Genomic DNA, 22,205 nt, shown 5'->3' on the forward strand with positions numbered 1-22,205 from the left:
TCGGCTCTCAGTTTTCCCCTCTCATTATTCATTTCCTCTACATTCTGGCCTTTTCCCCCTCAGGTTTATCACTAACTGGATTTCTAACTGGATTTTCTGAATTGCTAATATGTTTTCCCCTCTATATCGGCTTATTAATTAATATGTAGAACCCTCTTATCTCATTAGAAAAAAAGAATTGTTGTTTCTAAGATGTTTCTTTCATTAAGTAAATCTACCCAATGGAAGATTTTTCTTCTCAATCCTAACAACTTTTCTCCTGTCCTGTGCTGCAGTATTTTCTCATAAACCCTATTACCTACCTACTCCCCTCTATTACTGTTCAGTTATTCCTTAATTTCTGGTTGTTACTGGATGTCTATTATTTGCCCAGATATTGAGAAGTTGGTTTTAAATACCAATCCCAGAATCCTGAGTTAACACAGAAAGGTCCTATCAGATATCAAGGAACAAATGCCAAACAAGAGTTTAGGGGCAAAGGCAAGTACAATCAGAGGAGCAGGACACTGAAATGCAGAGGCTAGGCACAGAGAAAAGGAGAAAGGCAGAGGCCTGCTGGTATTTATAGCTGCAAGTGAGTATAAAAGCAAGTGGAAATGGGCAGTCAATGCTTAAGAAGCACTACACAAACAAAAGGAAGCTAGCTGATATGGATCCTGGCTTGGTTTGCAAAGGAGAGCAAGTTGCCTCTTAATTATATCTGAGATTCCAACCAAAGCCTAGAACAGGCAGGTTTCAGGCTCTCATGGCTGTTGCCATTAGACAGGTTCATCATAATGATTTTTTAGGATATTTAAGATGAAAGAGGAATTAAATTCAAGTATTACTCCATCTTCTTAGGCAAGGTTGTTACCCTAACTACTACTTTATGTTTACAAAACTCTATCTCTGAGAGGTTAAGGGATCTGTCCAAAGTCACAATGCTAACCTTTCCTTGTTATTTTACTATCAAAATTCTCTTCAATGATTTATGTCCAATAAGGATTACAAAAGATGGTGAGGCAAGATTCTTTCATATTTAGGTTTATCCAACCCTGAACAAATATGACTCCTCAAAGTACTTCCCTTTAGTTAACATTCTTAATAAGTGCCATCATATTATTTTTTTAGCTTATTAAGATGAAAATAGAATGCTGGGGGAAATATATAAACTATAGAATATAAATTATATTAATGATATATAGATATATAAAAATATGTATTATTCATTTGGGAAAATACTCTCAGAAAGAAATTATGCTTTACTCTTTCAAGGGACAAACAACTTTTTTAAAAAACAGTATATGCAAATAATTTATGTATCTGTGTGCCACGTTTTCCATCAGCTTTCCAAACATCTGGGACAGTATCCTAAAGTAAACAATGTTCACAAAACCATCTGGACAAAACTGCCGGCAAATTTTAAAAAAGCATAAACATATGGAAAAGCAGATTTTCCCCTTCCCTTCAGCAGAAAGGGATGACAAATGTTGAACCCAGATAGATCCACGCTTCACTGTGTGATGCTTTTTAGCACCACCTGGCTCTCCACACATAGCCACCAAATATGGACAGTACTGCCAGAAAGAACATATCCACAGGGCAATGGCAATAAAAATATTTTATTTCATGGTTAAACAGTCAGTTCACACAAGTGGCAAGGGTCTGTTTGTTAGCTTTTGCATATAAGTCTGTGAGAAAATATTCAAAATTAATTATGTGATTAGACTTGAATATTAAATTAGATAATTTAACTAGAAAATAGAATGACATTGTCCAAGAGCTATTTAAGTGTTTTATTTAGAATGCAAAGTTTTTAAAAATTCTTCTAAGCACATTTATAAACTGTAATAATTTGAATTCAACTGATTTATCAAATGTCTGTTGTGTGCAAGGTACTATATGAACCACCACCTATAATTATTTATACAAATTTAATTATGGTTTATGGAATAGTATAAAGAAAATGACACTGCACCACAGAGCTGCTAAGCCTCAACTTATGAGAACATAATATCTTAGCCAAACTTTTAAAAACCATGTATACATATTATGCACATTTGCTTACTAAGAAAAATTACTGTTATTGAGAACTTAAGATTCTAGTTTAAAATAGAGGTGCCTGAATCAGTTTCTCAGTTATCTGATATACTAGCAAGTATGTGTATTTTACTAAAATGCAATTTATTACTTCTAGAGGAGAATGATTATTAATCATTTTGTTTTTAGAGACAACAAAGCTTTGGTGAAAAATTTTTTAGATCAACTGAAGAAAGAGTAATCATAGAATCTCAGGGATAGAAGGTTCTTTTCATTAAACAAGATTTAATCACCACTTTACTGATCACCTCTATAATACTGACATTTTCATCAGATATTACATTTACATAATAAATTAACAAAGACTCCATGAAGCAAAGAACATTGAGATAAAAATCCAAAACATTCTAGATAGAACTTTTAAAGGTCTTTTTTTTTATCTCTGTAAGCCTATAACCTGAGTAGCTGGTTAAGAGAGTAGGCTTGATAGACTTTGTACATACCTCACCAAAGCACCAACGAAGCAAAAATTTAAAAAAAAAAAAAAAATTGTATCCTGCCATTCTCAACAACTTGGCTACAAAGTAATCTTTTACATGCCTCCAATTTTCCCACCAAAAAAGACTTAACACTTCAAGACTCAACAAGTATCTTTGTTTTAATTAAGAGTAAGTATATTAAATCATAAAAGTAAAAAAAAAAGACAAAGTAGCAGAAAATTTTAGGTCTGCCAGATCTGGCTATAAAGACATAGAAAACTTCATTATGGCAAACCTACAAACTAACAAATTATAACCAAAATTACAAATGGAAAAATAGGTGCACTTGTCAACTATTAACCTTCGTATAATTTTCTGAAGGGCAGTAACAACTGTACCCAGTATTTAAGACGTGGTTATCATTTAGCTAATAAATTTCAGAAAATTTAATATATGGAAATAAAAACAGCACACAGAAACGCAGCTTTGTTTACCATGGGAGAAAACTGAAAACAACCAACAGTGGATTCCTCACCAAATCATCTTACCTTTTCTCAAGGGTATAAATATCTCTGAACTGCCCTGTTAAATCAGAAGGGGAACACTGGCACTCCTCTCTTTTCCCACAGGCACAGGGCAAGTAAGTTTACTTTGCAGTTGGCTTATTTAAAGAAAGAGTATGAAAGCACTATCTCCCTTAAGTTAGTATCTCAGATAATTGTCCTAATTTTAGAAATGATGAAACGGAGGCACACAGCTAGCTGTAAATAGTGAGAGAGAGAAGATGTAAACCCAGGCAGTCTGGCTTCAGAGTCTACATACTTAGCCATTATGTTCTACTACCTGTCTGTTATAATAATAGATGACAAGGTTAATAAATATAACAGTTTAAGACATTAAAGAAATGGTAGCAGAGATCAAGCGGTGATCTTGAGCAAAAGGTGGAGGTAATCAATTGTTAGATTTGTTTGGTATTTGGCTTTATAGCTGTATTGGTTTACAGTTTATAACACCCCTTCTCAAAAAGTTTCTCAAAAGAATTAAGTATCCATTGTATGCAATGAATTAACTTCTCCCCATGTATCTGGAAGGCTACTACTAGTTATGTGCCATTCTTGGTAGAACTGAGAAAATAGTCCCTCCTCAAATAATTTCTGTGTTCTGTGATTCAGATGAGGAACCTCGGATATAAATCCTTATAGGAAAAATAAGTTGTTTTTTTTAATTTCCAGAAATTTTTACTCCCTAATCCCTTTTCATGCCCAGAAACAATCATTATTAGTACTTATTTTTGAATACTATATTACTTTTTTGAAAAAAAATTTCAAGTATCAAATGGTATTCAAAGTGATACTGTAAAAGGGCACAATATTATTTATCCTTAGATGCATTGCTTCTGATCCAAAACAAAAAGTTACAGGGAACAAGTGAAGCTCAGTGGTTGAGCACGTGCTTTCCATGTATGAAGTACAGCAAACTTATACTTCATTAATCAAAACCAACATAATTCATGTCTTTCATTACCATGAGCATAAACTTATTGAATTTAACAGAATATTTTATGCTCTCTTTAGCTTGTTAAAAATATCATCCCACCAGTAATAAAGTTATGGGTCAAGTTTATTGGTTTAGAAAAAGAATGTGAGATTGTCCATGATCTGTCTAGTTCATTAAAAAGCAAACCAATATTCAACAGCATATTTCACCAGGAATTCTTATATTCATTATAAGGATATCTCATGCGCTGTTCAAAGAATATTGGCCTTCTTTCATTAGCCTTTTTCTATTTCTCAGTGGGTGTCACAAGGAAAATTTTCTTGTTACCATTTTCCAATCTTACACTATATATGACATTTACATTACTGGGGGGTTTTATTTGTTTTTAGTTTTCCAGTATGCATATGGGTGGTTAGAGAAAAGAGGGAAGATTTTGTTCTGTCGTTCTGTTATAAAACAAATTCTAGCATCAGATGTGAAATCTATACAGCTGTAAGTATTCTTCCGGGAACCAACCCTGGCCCTCGTTTCAACTGTTTAATGCAATTACCTAAATCAGTCATGTAATATTAATGCAATTTGCCCATTTGTATAGCTGAAAAAAAAGTTTAAGCTTTTAAAGAGTAAATAAAAAAGAAAAACTTGCTGCCATACTATTCTTCCATTTATTCTAAATATCCACTAACTCCCAGTTAACCATTAGCCTTTGAAATCTTTATTAAATCATATAATAAACTCATATAATAAGCTGATCATTCACTTCTCTGCTTAAAACCTAACAATGGGGGGATGGGAAAATGGATGTTAAATGTGTGGAACCAAAGTAAATGTGGGGTAAGGGAGGAGTTTCACGAGAGTACACAAGGATGGATATAAAACATGTAATATTACACCATAAACATATAGGGGACGACAGACTAATAAAGTAAACCACAATGTAAAACATAGGATAACTAAAAATTTAGAAAACTGTATATCCTAAAGTATGGAACACAATGTAAGCACGGATGTCACCTTGTTTGAAAGCTATTGTCTCAGACTCTGTACATCACTTTAAGTAAATATGATATGAATAAGTTATAAGAATATCGCTGTGGAAGGGAAAAGGTTTAATGGTAGATGTGGAGGAGTACTGCATATTGTATATATGAATTACTGTGGACTAGGGTTCTTGTGAAGAGAAGTTCAATAATTAGGGGAAAAAAAGAAAAAGAAAAAGATAGGATGTAGAATTTTTCCAAGTCAACACGTATTCAATATCTAACCTTTAAACCCATCGCTATATGCCATTTTACTAGTAAGGGAACCTGACATTATATTGGGCTTCAATTTTCAGGAAGTTTTGGATCACAGAGTGGTTCAACAATGGCAGCGGAGGAATACTGGTATAGGATACTATTGACAGGTGATATATGGCTGACAGGGAGCTGTACAGGGCATATGTCCAGGGTGCATGGTAATGTTTGGATATACTCATAGTGGCAACAATTAAAAACTACAGCTGGGGGGGTACTGAGTTCCTGGCCGGAGGTGCTCTGTTGTGGTCCCTAGGGGAACAGCGGCAATCCCCCAGGTGCAACGGTAAGGACCAGGAAGGCATGAGGGTCCAACAGGGAGAGCATGATACTAATGTCTATGCTTGTGAGCCTATATGCCTGAAACAAGAACAAGGCCTAGAGCAGCACTGTGCCTGGGAATTTCCTCCTGACAGCCTTCATGTTACTCAAATGTGGCCAGTCTCGAAGCCAAACTCAGCATCTAGATGCAGTGCATTCCCCCCAGCGTGGGACATGACACCCGGGGATGAGCCTCCCTGGCACCGAGGGATCACTACCAAATACCAGCTGAAGATGGAACTAGAAAATGACCTTGAACTAAAGGTTCAATGTGGATCAGCAGAATATCCCTGTCTACATATAATAACATGACTTTAAAATGCTGTTTGACCTAATGTAAGGGGGAAATGGAAAGCAGAAATGAGTTTATATGGCTACGAGTCTCTAAAAAAGAGTCTAGAGGCTGTCAGAAGGATTGCCCCTGTGCACAGCTGAGCAGAGTCTGGGAGACAGATGGAGTGGATGCAACCCCCAGGTGTTGGTTCCTCTGAGGGCTAAAGAGACCCACGGGTTCTATGGTCATGGCAGACGGGGTTCACTGCCATGTCAGATGGCCCTTCTTTGGAGCTGGTGTTTCTGCGTGATGGAACTGGACTCAGATGGGATCTCTTTTCATAAGACTTTCATCCTACTTTACTGGAATTGTAGTTGGTGTTGGGGTTTAAGATATATTTAGGGGATTTGAATCTCTGGACTGACAATAGGATAGCCAGGCCCTGAGCGTCAACAGACTCCAGCTCCTACAATCTGATTTATTAGACTCACCTCACTCAGCTAAGATGGAGTTGAAGAAGGACAACCACCACACCATGGAGCCTAGAGTGCCTACAACTGAAAGCAGGAGGATTGCATCCAGTATCTATGTGGAATCTGAGCCTCCTCCTGACACAGAGGTGCAACAGACACAACCAATCCAAGGCCCACAGAGAAAAGGTGGCATTGGAATGGGAAAAGTGGACATGGTGGCTGATGGATATGGGGAATGGCAGGAAGAGATGAGATGTGGAGGCGCCTTTGGGACTTGGAGTTGCCCTGGATGGTGCTTCAGGGGCAATCACCGGACATTGTAAGTCCTCCCAGGGACCACTGGATGGAATGTGGGACAGTATGGGCCAGGATGTGGACCACTGACCATGAGGTGCAGAGATGCCCAGAGATGTACTTACCAAATGCAATGGATGTGTCATAATGAAGGGAGTGAGTGTTGCTGGGGGGGGAGTGGTGATGGGGGGGGGAGTGGGGGGGTTGAATGGTACCTCATATAATTTTTTTTAATGTAATATTTTTACAAAATCAATAAAAAATTTTAAAAAAAAAATTAAATTAAATAAAACCTAACAATGGTTCCTCACTACCCTCAGGATAAACTCTATATTTACAAGGTCCTTCACTATCTTGTACTACTTATCTCTTGAATATCACCTCTCACCATCTCCAATACCACAAAACCATAGCTCTACAGAATCCCATTAATGAGTTATTTCCTCTGCCTAGAACACACATCTCTTCCCTCTTTGTCTACCTAACTTCTTGATATTCTTCACCTCTCTGCTTACAAGGCTATTTATCTAAATAAAAATTTCCTGGCTCCTACAATTTAGTTAGATACCAGTCCATAGAGTCTCCATAGTCCCCTGTACTGCTCCATCACAGCACTACTTAATCACAATGAAATGTAAATTGTCTATATGTCTCTCTAAACCAAAAGATGAGTGTGGTAGTTTAAGTCCTTTGCGGACCCCAAACTGTGTACTTAAATTGGTCACTTTATGGGTGTGGCATCCTTTGACTGGATTGCTTCAGACCTACCTTAGTCCTCTTGCTGGAGTCCTGTAAACAGGAGAGAGGAGGCTACAGAGACAGAGGAACCCCTAGAAAAAAAGGGAGGATCTCAGAGGCTGGAGGCTAGAATCCACAGAACACAAGAGCTCAGTGAGAAATGCCCAGAAGCCGAGAGAGAAGGCCCAGGAGCAAGAAGCTGAAATTAACAGAACACATAAGCTGAGAGGAAGCCACTTTAGCACAAAGCTAAAAGCAACAAGGCCCAAAGGAGAGGGGAAAGATGAGCAGATATACTTGATCATCCACAGCTGTAGGGTGAAAGCATCTTCTGATGATGCCTTGATTTGGACATTTTCACAGTCTCAGAACAGTAAGCTTTTAAATTATTAAATTCCCATCGTAAAAGCCAACCCATTTCTGGCATATTGCCTTTGCATCCTTTAGCAAACTAAAATAATGAGAAATGACAAGCACTAAGTAGATCTGTCCCATTCACAACAGCATCTCCAACATCTAGCACAGCATCTGGTTCAAAGAAGAAGCTCAAATATACTAAAAGAATGAATGATTAGAACAAAGCAGGTAGAGTAAGACATTCCAGTATGCCAATCCCCGAAAGAATCTTTGAACAACTAGCAAAAACTGACAGTTACCATCCTCAAGACTCCAGAAAATAGTTAAAGGATTGTAGTAATTGGGCAAGTGCCAAATCAAGAAAACACAGCTTTAAAAATGGTAGGTGGAGGCCATGATGTCCTTGTTAGAGTGAGGCAGATTACTATAGGAAATGAGGGGAGGCGGCTGGTTAGAATAAAGCCTGAACAGCTGGTCAGAATATACCCACAACACGCCACCCAGAAACCCTCTGAAGGAAGGCAGCTGTTTTGAGAACAAAGCTGTAACCATTTGTAGCAGTTTGATATGGTTATGAATTCCAAAAATAGATACTGGATTATGTTTGTAATCTGATCTGTACCTGGGCATGACTGATTTATGATTAGGGCATTGAAGTCACCACCCCTTGGTGGTGGGGACTCCAGATAAAAGGCACTATGAAGAACAGAGTTGAGGGTTTTTGATGTTGGCGTTTGATGCTGAAGCCTTAAGCTGGAGCCCTGGGAAGTAAGCTCACAGAGGAAAGAGAAGCCAGCCCCAGGAAGAAGCAAGCCCTGGGAAGAAAGGAACCTTGAACCCAGAGAGAAGCAAGACCCTGGAAGAGAGGAACCCAGGAAGCCTGAACCCTTGCAGCCATCAGCATCCATTTTCCTCCAACATGTGGAAACAGACTTTGGTGAGGGAAGTAACTTATGCTTTATGGCCTGGTATCTGTAAGCTCCTACCCCAAATAAATACCCTTTATAAAAACCAACCCATTTCTAGTACTTTGCATCAGCACCCCTTTGGCTGACTACTACATGATTACAGCCGAAAAGCCCACCAAGACCCAAGACCCTGGTCATGAGGTCCCATTTGAAACTTGCAGGCTAAAAAGCAGCCCCAGATAACTCCAAACAGAAAGGCCTACTGGTTCCCTGAAGGTAATAGGTGATGGTATTATAGAAAGGCAAACAATCGGGACTGCAAATAGCTGAGATCTCTCCTTAATATGGGGAGGGGGTAAGGGAAGAGGAGGAAGACCTTAAAAAGACCTACCCTGGGGCCTCGCATTGTGCTTCTCACCCTGTAGCATGTCTGCACCCATGTCTCAGGTATGTACTTTTCCTTTTTCTCCTTTCTCAATAAACTCTTTTACTGGCATTATTAAACTGGATAGGGATCAGGGACTTAATGCTTAATTGGTAAAGAATTTCTGTTTGGGGTGATGGAAAAGTTTTGGTAATGAATGGTGGTGATGGTAGAACAACATTGTAAATGAAATTAACAGAAATGAATTTTATATTTGAGTGTGGTAAAAAAAAAAGGAATAGTTGAGATTGTTTATGTTACTAGACTAAAATAAAAAAACCCTTAGAACTGTACAATACAGTGAACCATAATGTAAACTATAGACTTATAGAATTATAGAATTATAACTATAATTATATAATTATAGAATTAAAACTATAGAATTATAACAATATTCTTCCATCAATTGTAACAAAGATACCATACTAATGCAACATATTAAAAATGGGGGAAGAAGGGCTATGGGAACTGTATTTTCTGCTTGATTTTTCTGTGAACCTATAACTTCCCTAATAAAAAAAAATCTTAAAAAACGAGGGAAGCATATGTAGTTCAAGTGCTTGAGTGCCTGCTTCCCATGTACAAGGTCCTGGGTTCAATCTCCAGTACCTCCTAAAAACAAACAAAATGAAAAAATCAACTCATTGGGGAGCTGACAGAGCTCAGTGGATGAGCACCTCCTTCCCATATATGAAGTCCTGGATTCAATCTCTGGTACCTCCTTTTAAAAAAGAAAAGAAAAAGTAATTTTGCTATTAATTTTCAGTGTTTTAGGTGGTTTTGTTTGGTGAAAATGCAAAGATTATCTACTTCCTCAGTAAAACCTGATCACATTCTAGTTTAGCTCAATTTGGCAAATATTCATGGCCTAGCCGAATGAGCTTCAAAAAGAATATGCCAGGACCCAGTCCTAAAGAACACATACACATGAAAGCTAAACAACACACAGCAGTGTGATTCTAATCTAATATGTTGTGTAGACAAGACATGGGGTTGGGAAGGCATCCTAGCAGGATTTAACCTGATCTTTAAAGGATAAGTAAGGCTGAAGACAAGAAACAGCATGTAACTAGAGAGAGACAGAAAATGCTAGTTCAGCAGTGTGGTCTAAAGACCTCACCACCACCATGTACAGGAGTACTCAAGGTCAAAAGCACTTTCATAATAATCCTAATATGTCATTTGCTTTCTTAACTATCATTCACTCAGTTGTACAATGAAGTTTTCCAAAAGCTACATGACATGTGATATCAAAACAGACTGAATGTAGAGGCAGATATGAGAATTAAGCTGTTTTCTATTAAAGTAGACATTAAAGAGATTTGTAAAAATGTAAAAGAATGCCACTTGTTAAATTTTTTTTTGTTTTGGAAAATAGTGAGTTTTCCTATAAATATGCTATTTGGTTAACCTGTAATTAAATTATAGCTATTTTCAATAAATTTGTTTTAATTTTTAATATGGTAAATATTGGTTTATACACACACATACACACTCACTCCACATAAAACCTCTTTGGGTTCCCAGTAGTTTTTTAAGAGTGTAAAGGGGATACTGAAACCAAAAGTTTGAGAATTTGCCAGGCTAGCTGTTTTTAGAGATGATTGGGATACCCGCACCTCTGTGTAGAGAAGATGTACTAGGTATACTAGATACAAAATTAGCTTAGGTACTGCATAACAGGTATAGGTTTTCCTCCCAGTAAGGTTATGAATTTTACTTAGTATAAAAAAATAAAGGGAAGCGGATTTGGCCCAACGGATAGGGTATCCGCCTACCACATGGGAGGCCCAGTGTTCAAACCCAGGCCTTCCTGACCTGTGTGGTGAACTGGCCCATGCACAGTGCTGATGTGCGCAAGGAGTGCCGTGCCACGCAAGGGTGTCCCCTGTGTAGGGGAACCCCATGCACAAGGAGCGCACCCCATAAGGAGAGCCGCCCCGTGCAAAAAAAAGCACAGCCTGCCCAGGAGTGGTGCCACACATTGAGAACTGACGCAGCAAGATGACGCAACAAAAAGAGACACAGATTTCCAGTGCCCACTGACAAGAATACAAGTGGACACAGAAGAACACACAGTGAATGGACAGAGAGCAGACAACTGGGGGGAAGGGGGGAAGGGGAAAGAAATAAAATAAACCTTTTAAAAAATAATAAAAATTTTTTTAAAAGATTTTAAAAAATCATTCTTAATTCTCCCACCCAAACACAATACACGCAGTTTCATTTTTTAAAAATTATATGTTTTTACACTCCACAGTCTTAGAGTTATCAGTTAAAAGAGCTGCACAGCCTGCAAAAGAGCAAGTGTGCCTCAAGCCACTGGGCACTGGCCTCCCAAGTGGGAGGTCCTGGGTTCGGTTCCAGGTGCCTCCTGGAGAGGGTGAGCAAACAATGAGCAGACAGACAAAGAGAACCCTCTGGGGGAGGGGGCACTAAATTAAAAATAAAGTAAAAAATAAACTTAAAAAAAAAAAAAGCTGCACAATCACATCCAGCATTCTTATAAATCTGAATAGAAACTTTCATATATGTTTTTCAGAGTTGTTTTTTTTTTTTAAATCAAATTTGCCTGAGATTCAGTAGCTTGAACAACAAAGATAATGGCATTTTATCCCCAGAATTTCTGGAGAAATCTTAAATTCAGAAATATGTATCTCTCTAACTTTGAAGCCTCTGAACATCCTCAAACTATCTCAAGTTTCCAGCACTCCAGGTGTTACTTATGGTTCCATAAACACAATTAAGGCTTACGTTAGTGCATCCCTCTACCTGATATAACTTATTCCTCATCTCTACCTGTCCAAAGTTCATCCTTTAAGGATCAGCCTGAAAGTCAGCTCATCCACGATTCCTTGTGAGATCCAAGCGAACATTATAACAATTTCAATATCATAAGCACTTTAAGCATCACTTAAAATACTGATGTTATTCTGCTTGCATTATCATTATGTTTTTTAGTTCACCCCTTCTTCTAGGTCTTAAGTTTCTGAAGATCTTATCCATCTGAAATCCCTGAAACACCATGAGAAAGACTCAAAATGCAACCTGAGGCTCAAACTGTAATCTGGACATCATGTAGCTAGTAATTCAGAGTCATATTTGAATGCCACACCCGACTCAAAGCCCATAATCTTTCTACCATACCATTTCACGTTCCCTCCTAGAATATTCCTTTTTATAGACACTCAAGAAAGATCCATAAAATTGAACAGAATCAGACTGGCTTTCTTCTTAATCTCAGAGAACCACCAAGGTAAAAGACCCAGGAAAAACAATTGTACTTTCACCACTCTTTGCATCATATCCCTATATATCTTCTGGTTATGGTCAACACAACTAACTTAATGTGCAGTTTTCAGGAGACAGCATTAAGATAAATTTTAGTTCCTCAAGTCTTAGATGTCTTTCACCACCACATTTTCCTGGTTCTTTACTTGAGCAGCACTGGTGCTATGAATAGTATGCCTGGGCCAAAGTAAGATGTTTGTTGAATAAATAAATGAATGAATGATAAAACTGTTTCTTCTGAGTTTACCTCCTCTAGTTCCTCCTTCAATCAATTTATTTACCATTACTGTCTCACTGGAACAAGAGCTAACAAAAACAATTATATAATGAACGACAGAAAATATAACTGGCAACTATATTTTTATTATTACTTTTCAGTTTCTGATGCTTCAAAGGCATCTCAAACTTGCCAAGGTCATGCACTCCCATTCACCTAATTGCTCAAGCAAAACCCTGAGATTTATCTTTGATTCTCCCATTTTCCCTCCCCCACTACATGAACTCCATCTCAAGTCTTCAATCCACCTGCTTCCCTCCAATAAAATGCCTCTACTGCTCTCTCAGTGGCCCTGCCACAATAACTGGCTCTAAACCTCATTAATGATCTTCTCATCTGCACTCCACCTCCTACAGTCTATTCTCTATATAGCAATGAGAGCCATCCTTATTAAAAAACAAAAACAAAAACGTGAAATGACCATGTTACTCCCCCAATTAAAACACTTTAATAACTCGAGCCACACTTCACATAAGATACAAATTATTTGCCTTGGAATTCTTTGCAGTACCCTTCATGATCTGCCCACCTCCCTTCTCAACTTCATCTCACTCTGCATCCCCCAGCAAACCACACTCCAGTCCAACTGGCCTTTCTGGAGCACTGTGACCTCACACATGCTCCCCATCACTGCAATCTGTTTCTTTTCTTTGTAGTACTTACCAGAAGCTCTCACTATACATTTGTTTACTTTATTGTCTGTCTCCCCAACACCTGTAAATACCATGACGGTGATATAAAGATCTGTTTTGGTTTCCCCGCTACATACCAAATAGAGAGCACATATCTAGCATGTACCAGACATTTAATATTTTTGAGTAAATGAAAGAACTGCTTCCTTGTACAATCTTAATTTACATTAATATATATTATGTATTGCCTATACATTAGATAAAGCATATAACACATTACATATAAATAATAACATTACATATAAATAACAAATATTTTTATATACATTATTTCTAAATCTTTGAAAATGTTATCTCTAAGCCTCACAACAACCTCACAAGATAGAATTATCATCCTCATTTTCTAAGCAAGGAAACTAAGGAATAAAAGCCACATGGCCAATAAGTGAAGCCTAAATTTAAACTCTGCACTGTTTGACCCCAAAGCCCATGACATACTCACCATATAATCCGACTTTTCATATTGCCTAGGTACATACAAATGACAACCTCATGAGACTGCACCCCAAAAATTATGGCACTTGTAATACCCTTATTCAAATTACAGACTGAGACATCACAGTAAAACGTAAGGCATTCTTAGATAATATATAAACTTTTTATATGAAGTAAGAAAAACTATTTTAATACAAATTCATTTACCAATTGTTCAACTTACTTGCTTGGGTTTTAGACACATGTTTCTGGAGAAAATCAACTATCTGGGCCAAAACCTTCTTATTACAAAGCGTTGATAATTTTTCATTACACTCATAACACCTAAAAAATATAAAATTTAATATTCTAAAAGCAAATCCAATAATTTTGCACACCAGGTAATAAAGTTATTTAACCATTTTTGTCTTAAATTACATGAGGGGCCATAGGGAGGTCTTAATTCTAGAGAAGTAAGCAGGGGACAGACCATAAAGAGAGCCTTACAATTCAAATTAAAGTTTTGATAGTTAATTCTATAGGGACTGCTAAGCAAGGCAATTATATGATCCAATTTACATTTAAAAACATCACTGACTATCACTACTGTGATAAACCAGACTGGAGAGCATCAGCAAGAGAAACAGACCAGGGTAGTAGCAATGGTTCTGGAGAGAAGTGGACAGAATCATTAAATATATTTTCAAGTAGAAACAGTAATGAGTTAAATATTAAAGATGAGGGAGAGAAAAATGTCAAAATAACTGCCATGGTTTAATTCTGTCCTCTCTGTGGGATGGAAAGCTTGCTCACATATGCAGTTTCTTTTACGTTTGTCCTTTGCTTCTCATGAGCTCCATTTTTGTGCTGTGTCTTTCCTCCACTGTGGTAAAGATATCCATGGTAACAAGATTTTCATTAAAAAAAAAAAAAACACAATTGAAAAGACATAAAAATAAAAATAAAATAACTGCTATTGGAGGAGAGAAGTTCATGAGGGTATGTCAGGGATTCTCAATGGGGGGCAATTTTGCCCTACTCCACCTCCACAGGAGATACTTGACAATGTCTGGAGACATTTTTTCATAGTCACAACTGGAAGCCAGGTGTACTGACATCTAGTGGGTAGAGGCCTAAACTTCCTATTATATATAGGACAGCTTCCCAGAGCTTAAAACACCAACAGTGATGAAGTTGAGAAGTTGATGAAACAAGACTGTTAGATTGACAATCATTAGATCTGGCTGATGGATACATAAGGATTCATTATAACACTCTATATACTTTTGTTAAAATGTTAAACAATCTTAGAAAGATAAAAGAGGGGGAATAACTGCCAGGCTTCTGCCTTGATTATGTGACTGATGAAGGTGCGCCATTTATAAAGATGGAGAAGACTGGAGGGAGATAAATGTTTTATTTTGTTTGGTGTTACGTGGTGAGGATTAGGAAAGAGATTTTCAAAAGCCATTTCAATTAGAAAATTACCCTCAGTTACATTTACTCATTAGTGCCTATAGAATTAATAAAGGTTTCTTGTAGAAACATTACGTATCTGTTTTGAGACCCAATGATCAAATAAGAAACATGTGTGAAATTATTTTATATATTGTAATGTGTTATACCAACACTATCTTCTTACATGTTCACCATCTTTTCACCTGTAACTATTAGTAGTCCCGGGATCATCAGTGGTCCTAAACTAGGTTTGGGTCCTTTGTTAAATAGCACTCAAAATTCAGTCAAATATTTACCGAGTATTCACTCTATCACTTGTCCATAGAAATAAATAGATAGGTAAGTCTGTAGAGGTAAGTCACAGAAAACATTTCCTGAAAATACCTCTTCCAATAGACCGTGATAAAATTTAAACAATTAAATTATGGTTACCAAGTAACTATTACAATAGTTAAATCAATATTTATTGATTTAAATAAATAAATCAAAATAATAAAATATAAAATACTCATTTGCAAAATATTGGAATATCCAGAAATGTTTACTGACATTGCAGTTTAAGTTTTACTGGTTATGTAATACATTGTTTTAACTTTAAGAGTACAAAAAGAAAAAGCCAAGTAGAAAAAAGTAACTATGATGGCAGTGAATTTGGAGAGGACAGCCTCAAGATTACATAGTTGTTTACATTAGAACAACAAAATATATATACATATATTTATTGAGCAATTACTATATGCCAGGTACTGTTCTAAGTGCTGTGCACGTGTTATCTGGTTTAATCCCTCACAATAATCATAGAAGTATTATTTTTAAAATAAATATCTTTATATAGAAGCATATTTTTATTTTTTTTACAGATGAGAAAATTGAGACACAGGAGGGTTCCAAACTCAACAGGGGAAACGTGAAACCTTCTTTTTAAGAAACTTTAAAAGCACTTTTCATAGCACTCATTAATATGCTAACTCTTAAGTGTTAAACGAGCTCATCTTAACCTTGGTTAGCTGTAAGAATCACCTGTGGAACTTAATAATCACAGAAGGCCTGAATCAACAAGTCTGGTTTAATAGGTGTTTCAAACTCCACAGGTGGTTTGATGTAAAGTCAGATGTAAGAAACTCTGATAATAATCATTTCCTATCTTTTATCTTTTAAATCCACTATCTAGCAACCCTTTGTTAGCCACGATTAAGTTATCAAATCTGTCATTTATCTTTTTTAAAATATAGTTTAGAGTTTTCTCTAATTCAGGCTCACCTTGACTTTAAATCCAAATTAGTAAAGTTTTCTACTGAAACTTGTTAATTTTTTTAATGTTTAAGAAGTAGAAGACAATGTTGATGGCAATGTAAAATGAATCAGCCACTATGGAAAACAGGGAGTTGCTCAAAAAGTAAAATAGAATATACCAAATGATCTGGCAATTCCACTCCTAGGACTATATCACAGGAATTGACACCAGAGACTCAATAGGCACTTGTTATGCCAATGTTAATCACAGCATTATTCACAATACCCAAGAGATGGAAACAAACCAAGTATCTATCAACAGATGAATAAACAAAAAGTGGTATATACATACAACAGAATATTATTCTGCCATAAAAAGGAATGAAGTTCTATACATATGACAATGCAGATGAACCTTAAAGACATCACCTTCAGTGAAATAAGCCAGACACAAAAGGACAGAAATTGTATGATTTCACTTATGTGAAATAACTAGATGTGCAAATTCATAGACAGAAATTCGATTACAGGTTGGGGGAGTGGGGAGAGGAGGAATGGGGAGTTAATGTTTAATGAGTACAGAGTTTCTGTTTGGAGTGATAGGAAAGTTTGGGTGATGGATGGTATTGATGATTGCATAATATTGTGAATGTAATTAATACCACTGAATTGAACACTTGAAAGTGGTTAAAATTGGGAATTTACGTTTTATATATGTTACCAAAAAAGAGAGAGACAAAGTCACAACGTTTCAGTTTCTATAGTCTGACAAACTTGAATTTCTTCCTTTTAAAGGTAAATATTTTACAGACCCACAAATATGACCTGAATTATTTTTATTATAATATAAATCTACAAAACTCAATAAATTCATCACCCTTGTAACTCTGTATAATTATAAAAGCAAAATAAATTAAACAATTAAGTTTAAATACAAAATTACAAAACCAACTGTGATAGTTAGGCTCCTATGTCAACTCGGCCAGGTAACGGTGCCCCATAGTTTGGTTAAGCAAGCACTGGCCTAATAGTCACCGTGAGGACATTCTGTGGACTTAAATCATTAGTAAGTTGATTGCATCTATGACTAATTACATCTACAATCAACTGAGGAGATTGCCTTCAAGAACAAGGGATGTATCATGAAATCAGTTGAAGACCTCAAAAGGAGAAGTGATGATTTCTGCAGTCAGAAGAAAGAGAATTTTCATCTCTACTTCAGCCAGTCAGCTCATCCGGGAAAACTCATCGAGGACCTTCATTGGAGTTCCTGGCTTGCAGCCTGCCCTACAGATTTTGGAATAGTGCACCCCCACAGTCACGTGAGACAATCTTATAAAATCTCACCATATTTACAGATATCTCCTGCCAGTTCTGTTTCCTTAAAGAACCCTGACTAATACACCAGTTAAATTAAAACTAACACTAATTTACTGTCCGGATAAGTCTGTTTTCCTGAAATTAAATCAGTATTTATACCTTAATTTTGGTCCTAAGAGGTATGACAGAGGTCCTGGCACAATTCTTATGAGATGAACCTAATCTATCACGTGCCCTGTCTTAACTCAGTTCTCCCACCACCTTTCTCTCTAGGGTTCTCAAAGTGGGGTTCATGATGATGATGATCAGTAACATCAGCAAGATCTGAGAAGTCGTTAGACCTGCAACTCCTCAGGACCCCACCCCAGACCTCCTGAATTAGAAACTCTAGGAGTTGGGGTCCAGCAATCTGTTTTAACAGCCCATCCTGGTGATTGTGATGTGCCCCAGGTTTGAGATTATTGTTCTACTCAAGCTACTGTGAAATCTCTGTTGAGCTGTCATACTATGACATCATTCTTCTTTCCCTTGACTCCAAGGATCATTTAAATATTAAGTCACCCTCTGTTCTTTTCTCACTTCCCCAATGTTACTCGGGACCAAAAAATTTTAAAAATTAAAAATATAGGCTTGAGCACCAAATCCTTGAGCTGTATTCAACATCAGATGATCTCCCTTCTGACTCAGAATATCCTTATACTAATTTTAGAACCCTGAAAGTACAACACAAAGTTAAAATACTTTTGTTTTGAAGAAAACCTGAGGTTACAAGTCCTACCTAACCCTATAGATTCCAATTAGAAAATTGTTGTAAAATATAGAGAAAGCTTTTCAATACATTGTCCACTTAATACCACTGAAGCAGGGTATATCAGGTAAGAGACTAAGGAATGAAAAGACTTGTTCTAGTGTCTGGAATTCTACTTTGTAACCACAAAAAAGTAAAAGATACTCAGCTTCTATAGACATAAAATGAGGGAACTCCACTAGGTTACTAACAGAGGTAAGTAGCAGAATCACCTGTGAAGTTTTTGCAAACTATATATGCCAGGCTTTTCCCTCTCTCTGCATAATATCATGAAACAATTAAATGCATGAAATACCTTCTTCCTCTAGAACTCTGAAATTTGGTATTATCAAGTTCACTAAGAAAAAAACAGAAATTTTCTTATGGCACACACACACAAAAATTAGGGAAAGTACAGGGATGACTGAACTTTTTCCAATATACATTTTATGTTCCAGGGTAATGTAAATTTTTTTATTCTACAGATAGTGTTCAAACTAAAAAAAAAAAAAAGCATAAACTGATGTAACATCTTTAAATGTTTTACCTCAAAGAAAAAGTAACTTAGTAACAAATTTAGCTTACCATATAATCCATGTGCTCAGACTAATTACAATACAATGAGACTCTCTTCTTGAACTCTTGAAGTGCTTCAGTGAATGCTGGCTTTCTGAGTTTTTACCACAGCCCTGAAGATGAACAGAATGCTATTTGCATGATTTAACATAAAAGTTTGTTTTCAAATCAATAAAAAAAAATACCTCATACCCATTTATATACAAAGTAAGTTTTGTTTTGTTTTTAATTTCAAGAAAAGGGGAAAAGTTTAAAAAAGCAATATAAATTTCTCATTAAATTTAAATTCTTACAAAGAGGACAACTTGCTTTCATTATGTAATATTTACCTAAAGCAATCATGAGCAAAGTTAATCCACTCTCTGTCTGCATTGTGGGACAATAGCCATCCTGGCAGGCCAGCAGTAAACATCCCCAACACACGCAGAAACACAGACACATTCCCAACACTGTACACACCTCCATTCCAACTCCACTGAAAACTACTGACACTCAAACTAATCATAGTAATTTCCTTTATCAATGAGTAAAGAAAACAGACACAAATCTTGTCAAGAAGATACAAAGGGAAGTCTGTTGTATGTTTCTGGAAACTTTTTAACATATTTTTAAAGAAGAACATAAAGCAGCATGTACTCTCTTCCCCTCTTTCTGGCCATTAGGCATTGTTATGTGCAACATAATGCATGAAGCACCTTTAGCCATCTGAATCCACGAAATTGAGGATGGCATAGCAGAAAAATGGAAGAAACTAAGTTATTAATGTTCTTTCCAGTGAATTAATTAGCTCTGAAGTGACCCTATTTCTGGACTTCCTATGTGAGATAGTAAAGACCCTCTTATTGTTAAAAAAAGTATACACATTTAAGTTCATTTGAAAATTCCTTTATAAAGGATACCAATAGCTTCTGAATTGTAAAATAAATTATTCTGTGAAAAAAAAATACTCCTTTTTCAGAGATAAAAAAATAAATTTTAAAAGATTAAAAAATACTTTTAAAAAACTTGGATCCTTCTCTTAAATAAAAACATATTAGCCAAATTAGGTAAAGACAAGTCCAGATATGGGAACTACTACAAGTAGGTTGGATTCCATTTTTAACTATTTAAAAGCAACACATCCTTATTTTTTGGACATAATATACCTTTAACTTCACCCTGACAAACATTCCTAAGCTCATTCTTGGAGAGTTTTTATGTAAATTGGAATAAATTTATCTTAAGTCTTATGTATGACCAGAAGTCCAACTCACAGAAAGTATTTAAGGAAAATATTTTAAACAAACTCACATATAAATATTACTTTTCTCACCTGAAAACCACACCTGAGGCACAACCAAATATCAGAAGGAAGTACTGGCTGATCCTCATAGAATCTTCTTTCTTTTATACATTCTGAGCAAACTGACCACAGATTGTCAGCTATTGCTCTTTTCACATGATTCACGCTGATAGCATGACTTACATGTTGGCAAGTTAAGCCCACTAAATAAGACAAAACAAATTCTGAACATTTTTGCTAAACCAAAATGTTACCATCAACAAGCAAAAGCCAACAGCATTAAAGAACTATAATTAAAAGCATAAAAACTTAAAAAGCAAGAAAATATACATATTATTTATGCATAATGACATATCGCAAGATTCCATTTACATAGCATTAACTAAATAATTATAGAGTTGGAGAGGAGATTAGTGGTTGCAAGAGGTTGGGGTGGGGATGTGGCTACCAGGAGTAGCAGGTGGAATCTCATGGGGGTAATACTACAGTTAAGTATCTTGATTATGGAAGTTGCAATGTGATAAAAATGCATAAAGCCCCTCCTCCACATTTTCTTCCCAACAAGTGTATGTATAACTGGTGAAATGTAAATAAGTTCTATGGATTATACAAATGTCAACTTTCTGTTTTTGATATTTCCTAGAGTTATGCAAAATTTTAACATTGGGGAGGCTGGGTAAAGGTACAAGGGATCTCCCCATACATTTCTCTGCACCTTCCTGTGAATCTATAATTATTTCAAAATAAAAGGGTTAATAAATAAAATAAAGGAGTTTAAATATTTACTGAACAGCTGTTTGTGTCAAGCATTTCAAATGCATTTCCTTTTAATTAAGGTACACAGGTAAAATCCTTTAGCATAGACTAGCTCTCCCATAATACTATAATCATCATTTGTAGGAGAAAACAGGGAGACCCACATTGTGACATATTATAATCAAACTGTCAAATGCCTGAGATAGAGAATTCTAAACGCTGTAAGAGAGAAGCAAAGTGTCATGTACCAGGGAATCTTAATAAGATTAACTGCCAATCTCTCATCAGTAACCATGAAGGAAAGAAGGCAGTGGGATGATCTATTTAAAGTGCTGAAAGCAAAAAAATGCCAACCAAGAATTCTATATCTGGAAAAACTGTCATTCAAAAATGAGGTTGGGATTAAGACATTCCCAGATAAATAAAAGCTAAGGGACTTTGTCACCACTAGACAAGCCCTATAAAAAAATGCTAAAGGGAGTTCTGCAGGTTGAAAGGAAAGAACAATGGAAAATAGATGGAAGCTGCATGAAGAAATAAAATATTATCCATATTTATGACATGCATAAATATAAATGCCAGTACTATTTATTGGATTTTTATTTGTAACTCCACTTTTTACTTACTAAAAGATCTAAAAGGCAAATGCGTACCATGTAATAAGTAAGTGGTTTTGGATACAATGTATAAGTATGTAATTTACAATAAGAAGTACATAAAGGTGGAGCGGTGAATTAGTATAGGAACATAGTTTCTGTATGCTATTGAAGTTGTTAAGCTGGTATCAAAGCAAATGTGATTGTTAAAGATTTAGGATGATAAATGTAAGCCCCATGGTAACTACAAAGAAAACACCAAAGAATATGCAATCTCATAGAGACAGAAAACAGAGTTAAGGTTACCAGGGATGGGGAACAGGGGAAACAGGGAGTTAATGCATAATGGGTATAAGGCAAGGGTTTTAACCTTTTTGTTCCATGGGCCCCTTTGCCAGTCAGGTGAAAAGCACGGACCCCTTACTAAGTCCACACTATACTGTA

At 36.2% G+C, this 22,205-nt stretch overlaps 1 protein-coding gene across 3 annotated transcripts in view; it reads right to left on the reverse strand.

The window, feature by feature from the left end:
• USP45 (ubiquitin specific peptidase 45) overlaps nt 1-22,205 on the reverse strand; it is a 131,549-nt gene that overhangs the window by 96,540 nt on the left and 12,804 nt on the right. For all 3 annotated transcript variants that reach the window (XM_071218607.1, XM_058307185.2, XM_058307186.2), the window contains exons 3-5: nt 20,440-20,612; nt 19,137-19,240; nt 13,998-14,098 (exon numbers count right to left, since the gene is read on the reverse strand). In XM_071218607.1, coding sequence (XP_071074708.1) covers nt 13,998-14,098; nt 19,137-19,240; nt 20,440-20,612 — 378 coding nt within the window. The remainder of the gene's footprint in view (nt 1-13,997; nt 14,099-19,136; nt 19,241-20,439; nt 20,613-22,205) is intronic.

The sequence above is a fragment of the Dasypus novemcinctus genome, chromosome 11 (genome assembly GCF_030445035.2).
Source record: "Dasypus novemcinctus isolate mDasNov1 chromosome 11, mDasNov1.1.hap2, whole genome shotgun sequence".
NCBI classification, from domain to species: Eukaryota; Metazoa; Chordata; class Mammalia; order Cingulata; family Dasypodidae; genus Dasypus; species Dasypus novemcinctus.